Raw genomic sequence first — 8,467 nt, forward strand, 5'->3', positions numbered from 1 at the left:
AGAATTAAATTATTATCAATCATTCTATAAACAAACAGTTGAAATGCCTGTCAAGATGATTCTAAAAAAGATTAGAACAACTTTTTTAGAATATACCTAGTAAATTAGATGATGAACAAAATACCTTTTAATTATATGGGCCATATTTTCATAACAAATATAAAACTGCATGTGTAGTATTCTTTAGTGTATATTATATATACTAGACTAGACGATGCCCGCGACTTCGTCCGCGTGGATTTTGTTTTTTTTTTTTAAATCCCGTGGGAACTCTTTGATTTTCCGGGATAAAAGTAACCTATGCCCTTCCCCTGGATGTAAGCTAACTCTATACTAAATTTCATCAAAATCGAATAAACTGTTGGGTCGTGAAAAGCTAGCAGACAAACAGACACACTTTCAGATTTATAATATTAAAAATATGGATAGTAGGTATATTTTTGTGTATAATCGGTGTAAATTAAGTATTTTTTTCGTTCTATTTTGATTTCACTTCACAACAAGTTCTTACTGAGACCCAAGACTGAGACATCCTTTATCATCAAAGTGTCAATAAGGTTTTGATGCACATGTTTTTGGCTTTGACAGCGACGGTCTCGCTCCGAGCACGCGGTGAGCTCGCTGCTCATCCGAGCCGTGGCCGTCGTGGACCGGCAGCCGTCTACTACGTCCACGGTCACCTCGTTTGACAGCGTAGCGTCGGAAAGTGCGCCGCACACGCAACGGGCGAGCCACACCCCCGCGGTGCGCTCCGGTCCGCCACTCAGTTGCAACTTTTGCTGGAACTCGCGCGATGAGAGCGGACGAACCCTTCGCCGGAAAACACAATACCACTGTCCGGAATGCCGTACAAACTTGTGCATCGTGCCATGTTTCCATGAATATCACGACGGAACGTCAGAAGCGGACGCTACTGCTAGCGCGAGGTGAATCTTTCCATTTATTTGTTAGCAAATAATCTTTCGGATTGACATATTGTAAAATGCCCTGAAAGTTAATTCAGCGCTTTTCACGTACAAAGTCTGAAAACGTACAAAGTACCATTAGACTTCGTCGTATGAACAAAATTATTATAATAACAAAGTTATGCATGCAGTTAAGAAATGTAAAGGGTATTCAGCGTTTCCTGTACCCTGTATATGCCTATAAAATAATATGTATTACCTACTTCTTAGTCCCTACGCTCAGCGGGATTCCACTTCGTAAGCGAAAGTAAATAATTAGTTCAAAATTCGTTCTACCGAATTTAATTTGAATCTGAATCTGTTCAGTGAAAAATAATGGAATAAATAATTTTAAAATCGACCTCCAGCCAACGGGATATTTTATTTAATATACGGCTGAAAGGTTCAAATTAATTTCAAACTTTAGTTCTGTCAATGGCCAATAGTAATCATTCCTCTGTGGTCAATGTGTTTTAGAAAAAAAATCTATATAACTTCGTTTTGGAAATTTATTTACTAAAAAACCTTGAGCTAGCAGACTTCAATCTATGTAAAGCTGGCATCCTAGAGTATTCACAGTGTTTTAAACGTTTGCCGACTAAAGAACTTCAAATTAATTAATTTAGTAAGTAATGAAGAAATCATAATATGACTGATTCAGCTTTTAAAGCGTTTGTTTCATTATTTTCCACAGAACAGATTCAGTTTTAAGTTAATTTCAGTAGAACAAATCTAGACCTGATTCCCCAACCTATCTTTGGTCTCCTACGTGGGAATCCGAATCCGGAATACTACACTGGCCAGAGGTATTTATTTCATAATTTTCCACAGAACATATTCAGATTTAAGTTAAATTCAGTAGAACAAATCTGGAACTGATAAAGTACCTGACCTACCTGCGCTCTTCGATGTGAGGTCCTGCTGTGTATAGGAACACATTACCTTCTAAATACATGTTAATGTCATTATTGTAATCTAAACTTTATTTTGTATGTGATTTTATTATAGGTTAGTGATGTTTATAATGGGTTGTTCGAATTTTTGTATGATAAATTATATGTGACCGTCTTCGACTAACAATCTGTTGATCGTAGGTATAGATCGCTACCCAGAGCTGGCACCTACAACAGATTCACGTATTGTGCTTGTGTAATATGAATATCTATCTATGAATAAGTTCCAGTGTCATGAAGAGTCTCTGTCACTCGCACACGGTTAGCTTTTTTTTTAAATAAAAATAGCGAGTAAACGAGCAAGCGGGTTACCTGATATTACATACATATTGTACCTACATTTTATTGAATAAATCATTCATTCATAAGTGATTACCGCAGCCCATGAACATTTGCATTACCAGCGCAACCGCCAATGCGTTGCCAGCCTTTCATCAATTTGTTGGTCCGCCCCTTGAATAACCCTATGTTCTAATGGGAACACCGCAGAAAGAAATTGATTCCACAGTTTGCATGTGCGTGGAAAAAAGGATCTGGCACAACCTGTCTGCCTGGTGCACTTCGACCGCCCGCGAATCCGCGAATCCGCGACCGCGAATGTGAGGTGGTGAAAATTGCTTATGAACGTGACAGAGAAAATTACTGTTTTTACAGCGTGATTTGAAAAAATTGCATGTTTTGAAGTTTTTGAAATTTTTGAACTTTATAATACAAAAAATGTGTTAGTACTATGAACGTTGCAGCTCTGGGTAAACAATCTATAAACGTACTTGATCTACATGTAATTAATCATTATTATGGAATATAGAACTATACGATTGAATAAGAAACAAAAGAATCAGGTTAATGTGAAAATTTTATATACGTATATGTGATATACGTATTTGATAAGAAAAATCTAAGAAAATATTCATTTTAAAACTATTTGGTACAAGTTATGCAGTAAACTGTGAATTTGTATAAGGGCATACTTCTATTATTACGAGTAGAAACGTTTTTAAAACGTTATCTTTATTTTGTATTGTGTATAAGATAAGAGAAAAGTGAAAGCTGAGAGAAATAGCGGCAAATTAAAAAAAAATTGGTCGTGTATCCCCGGATTAAGTAGGAATGAACGTATTTGATACTTTTTATAATAGTTCGTTTATAATTACGTATAATGAATGCTTATGTTATGGAAGGTATATGCTAATTCTATGCCTATAGAAGGTTTCTATATATTTTAAATATCTTTACAGAATAATTTTATTCACGCGATTTCTGTTCGTTGTATATTGCGTTACAATTAGATTCACCATTAGAAATCAAGTCGACTTATTAAAAAAAAAATACATCTTCTGAATGGGTTTTATAGTGCTTTGTACGTGTTAGTCGATATAGTACAAATTATATTTGAGTATCTTGTCGTTAGCATATATTAATATATCTGATATTAATGACTTTAGAACCAGGGGCATGCTTGATGAAAGCTGTACGTTTGCAAAGTGATTCTCCTGCATTACCTGAGTACTGCAAACTAGGCCAGCCACCTGGTACATGGACGGTTCAATATTTGAAATTTAAGGTTACACTTCATACCCGCTTCTCCATACCAACGTTTTACGCTGATTATTTTATTATTTATTGCTTTATATCAAAAACTTATTTATCTATTCATTATTAATGCTCGACATTAATATTTTTTTGTTTATTAATGTACAGTATAATAATAAATATAATTAACCCGGCCGTTTGGTTTCCCCTGCAGGGATGTAATCCTCCGCCCGGTACAAATATGTATTTATGTAACGTGTATGTAGTTCTATTTATTTCTATGTATCTAAGTCTATTATATTTCTCTTTGGGTTTTTACTATGTATTTATTTTGTACACGGGCGTAAGAGTATAGAATAGCTGTGCCCGCGACTTCGTTCGCGTGGAATAGTGACTTTTCGCGCTTTATATAGCCACGGACGCTCAGGCGCGAGGCGTGTAGTACGTACTCTATACGTTAAAAATGTTCGCCGTGATTCTTTAAATTGACATAACTTTTTTATTTATGAACCGATTGACATGAAATAAACACTAAATGTTAAGTGAAGCTTACTACAATATATTAGTGAAAACCGTATCTAAATCGAATAAGCCGTTTCTGATATTAGCGTGCACAAACACACAGACAAACAGACAAAAAAAAATTAATTACAATTTCGGGTTCGGCATCGATATAATAACAACCCCTGCTACTTTTTTTTAATATATTTCCATTGTACAGACACCACTTTTCTACAGTTTTATTATATGTATAGATAATCACACTATTTTAGGTCTTTGGAGGCATCTTCGTGTGTAAAGAAACCATAGAAAAACAATAAAATTACAAACCTAACCTTTGATGCTAGGCAAAATTTACTTAATAATAATTTCAAATGTGCTAGATTTGTTTGGAAATATTGATTAGTTTTCAAAACATCGTCCATCGCACTCTTAAGTATATCCCGCCTGTACAGGTTAATTGTTAGGTACTGGTGGTCTCCCATTTTAACAACATGAAACATCTTAATACATCTTTATAATTGCTTAAATCAGGTACCTACCATAATCAAGCAACGCAAAAGGATCAGCTGCAACTTTTATCAAACATTTTCTTAAATTTGCCCATGGGCTCTCAATCCATGGGTTATGTAATTAATAAAGTATGTGAATTACATATTAAAAATAAAATTGTATTTTTCTACAAGTTTTGGTGGTACTTAAAATATCGCTTAGTTTGTTGTAAAATGGCCAAAGTTGTATTATTTATACAATATTTTTGTATTTGTACATAATATATCTGAAACTTTGTTCAATATATTTTCAATAGAGTTGCGTTGTAAAAAAAACGAATGCTAAATTAATAAGCATTATGAACCATAAAGTAAACACTATTTTTTCTACGTTTGTCGTAGATTTTAGCGGCATTTTATTTTTACACGTTGATTTCATTTCATTTAAGTATTGTGTGGAAATGGACTGCATATTTTATATCCACTTTATATCCTTCAATTTTGTAAAATTATTTGAGTAATATTATAAAATAGGATGGACCGAGTTCTTATGTGCGTGTGTGGATTTATTAATCTTAAAATGATGGAACTAAATCGGTCATTATAATATCATTGTGGTCTTTCATAGATATCTTCCATAAATAATTAATAATATACCAATATAGCGTACGCCTATAGTTTCACTTACAGATCTCTTATAAATAAGGCAATTATTTTATTGTTTTCAAGTTTAATACACTTTATAAATAACTAATATTCATCTGTAGAGTGTAGATATGCTAATTAGTGCAGACCAAACGCTAAAGGCTTGGGTGGCTCAAAAAAAATCGTCATACAAGGAACTTTATGAAAGCGTTTACACTCCCGAGCGTTTGTGACTTTTATTGTAGCATATTATGACTTATGAGGTATATTATAGGTATACACATAAGGAATCATTAGGGCCGGCGCACATATGGTGGAGCGCAGCGCAGAGCATGCCCGCGAAGTTTTCTAATCTCGTGAATTTGTACCAGAGAATGCGCGAGCACGCGCGGGACTGCGCGCAGATGCGCGAGTATCCGCACGGATGCACAATTGATTTTAGATATTATTTCATTGAGGATAATGTCGATAATATTTTGACTGTGAAAAATGCTCTGCTCTGCGCTTCGCCATATGTGCCCCGGTCCTTAGTTTTGAAAAAGTTGACGTAGTGTGTTTATTTTGAGTTCGTCTCTCACGACGCTAAACCACAATTTTAACAAAATAGAATTGAAATTGTGACCCAGGATGTTGGCATTATATTATCCTTGCGAGTTTATTTAATAATAAAATTGACATAAATTTATTCGATAGTTAATGAATTGAAAGTTATTATTATTATTTGAAAGTTAATGGGCTGTAAAAGTCAAATTATTATATTTGTACTAAGTAAATTGTTATAAATTATTAATTATATTATGCTACTGGTATTTGTTAGTATTAGATTAAGAGCCAGCGCATGCCAGACCTTCGTTTTTTTACAAAAGCTGAAAGTTTCTCTGCGTATTTTTTATAAATAAATGAAGGTCCTGCATGCGCTGGCTCTCTCTCTATATGCTGCATACACTGGCTTTAAAATGGATTTATAATATATATGTTTATATATGTTACAGTAAAAATATATTTATTGATTGAAAAATAGTTTGCTAAAAAAGAATTTATACTGATAAGTATCTATTTCTATGTTGAAATAATTGGTGAAAAATTCAGCACGATATAACGGGACGGAACGTTGCATTATAGATATTCATCTTTACCTTGCTAAAGTGTCAATCAGTTGTAAGTGCGATTAGTAACATGTTAAATTGGAAATGATTATTTTACTATCATACTACCGATATAATATGTATAGTAACATTGTTGGTGCAACACTGCATTTCGTCGTGATGTTGTCTTTATTAATGTGTAATATATTTATGTAGTAACCAGTAAAGTTACAATAATGTGATATTTATTATAATTATTGTATTCTTAATAAATACTTAGCCAATTTTATTTTATTCAATATAGTGCCATTTATGTAGTCATTAATCTCGATGCAAAATGTTTGTTTTTATGAAGTGCTCTAAATGTCTTCAGACTTTATGGATGTTTTAATTAAATGAATTATCAAAACAAATACGTGTTTAATTTTTGAAACGAATTTTTTATATCCGCATAGGAATGATTACATCTCATGGAGGTGATTTTTATGAAAATTATCTTAATAGACGGAAGAATTGCTGATGGGTAAATATAACGTTATTTAAGCCGATGACGCTGCTGCTTTCAACTTTTCCGCCTCAATTTTGCCTTAAAAATTAAACTACTAAACAATACTACATGAAATCGTATTGTTAGGGCCGGCGCACATATGGTGGAGCGCAGCGCAGAGCATCTTTCACAGTCAAAGTATGGATATTTTCCTCATTGAAATCTATACTAATAAATAAAATTGGAGTGTCTGTCTGTAATTTCGAAATAACTACCTCATATTAAGCTCATATGGTTATTTGAACGATACCATAACTGAATCACACGTTTTTAAAATTTTTGTCTGTCTGTCTGTTTGAAAAGGCTAATCTTTGGAACGGCTGAACCGATTTTGACGGGACTTTCACAGGCAAGTAGAGGATTGACCAGGGCGTAAAATAGGCTACTTTTATAACCGACTTTCAAAAAGAGAGTTGTGTTTTTCTACCTATGTACACCGAAATCTCCGAGATTTCTGAACCGATTTGCGTCATTTCTTTTTTAATCGATAGAGGAACTTTGCGACATTTTTTCATAAAAAATTTGGAGTCCAACTCCTCAATCCTGATGCTGCAGGGGATCTGACCAATCCACGCGGGCGAAGCTGCGGGCACCAGCTAGTAATATCTAAAATCAATTGTGCGGATACTTGCGCATCCGCGCGCAGTCCTGCATGTGCTCGTGCATTCTCTGGTAGAAATTAGAAAACTTTGCGGGCATGCTCTGCGCTGCGCTCCGCCATATGTGCGCCGGCCCTTATTCTCCCGTGGGCAAACGATTCACTCTCAATAGCAGGTAGCCTGCCTTATGCCTGCCTATAAAAGCCTGAACTTAAAAAAAAAGTATCGATTTTGAGATAAGAAAAAAATATTTAACAACTCGAAAAAGTGAGAAACTAATAATTCTTAATTAAAAAGCATAATTCAATATAACGGTCCTAAGCCAGTCAAAGCATGAAAGGACTACTTTTTGGGTTTAAGTAACTCTGTAGATAATTAGACTAGTACATAGTTGTTATCAGTTAGCCAGTTCAGGATCGAAGGGCAACGACCCTACGCGAAGCTGCCGCAGGAATGTCCTACTATTACTAATTGGTTCGAGTTCAATAACTAGTAAAGGCCGGCGCACATATGGCGGAACGCAGCGCAGAGCATGCCCGCGAAGTTTTCTAATCGCGTAACACATAAGGGGAATTTCTACCAGAGAATGCGCGAGCACGCACAGGACTGCGCGCCGTTGCGCGAGTATGCGCACGGATGCACAATTGATTTTAGATAATTATAATTTCAATGAGGACAATGTCGATAATATTTTGACTGTGAAAAATGCTCTGCGCTGCGCTCCGCCACAATATGTGCGCCAGCCCTAAATCTGACAGTTTTTTACATTAACACTGTATTTCTATTTATAAATTGATTGTACTTCTAAGACAAAATCATTTTGCTGCGAGGCGATAAAGGAACAAAAAGGTGTTAAATAATACTTCACGTCTTACTTATTAGATTACAATTTATTTTTCATATTCAATTAGTAAATTAATTTAAACAATGTAGTTGTTTCATCTGACGGTTTGCTCTTATTGTTGTAGTGCAGTAGTAGCTTTTACAATTTTTTGTAAGAGATCAAATATATATTATTATGACTTTCCATTTTATGAAGTTACAAAATATTCAAAATTATAATTAAACATAATATTCCTTGAACAATTTGAAATTATCTAGTATTAGAAGATAGTTAGCTATTGCGCCACTGCCCTGGATACCCGTTCAAGCTTAAGGTTTTGATAAGA

At 34.5% G+C, this 8,467-nt stretch overlaps 1 protein-coding gene across 1 annotated transcript in view; it reads left to right on the forward strand.

Moving 5' to 3' along the window:
- LOC123880182 (protein bric-a-brac 2-like) overlaps positions 1-2,214 on the forward strand; it is a 31,676-nt gene extending 29,462 nt beyond the window's left edge. The window contains exon 9 of the mRNA XM_045928160.1: positions 589-2,214. Within this exon, the coding sequence (XP_045784116.1) occupies positions 589-930 (342 nt within the window). The 3' untranslated portion in view covers positions 931-2,214. The remainder of the gene's footprint in view (positions 1-588) is intronic.
- Positions 2,215-8,467: the final 6,253 nt, after the last annotated feature.

Source organism: Maniola jurtina, chromosome Z (genome assembly GCF_905333055.1).
Source record: "Maniola jurtina chromosome Z, ilManJurt1.1, whole genome shotgun sequence".
Lineage (NCBI taxonomy): Eukaryota > Metazoa > Arthropoda > Insecta > Lepidoptera > Nymphalidae > Maniola > Maniola jurtina.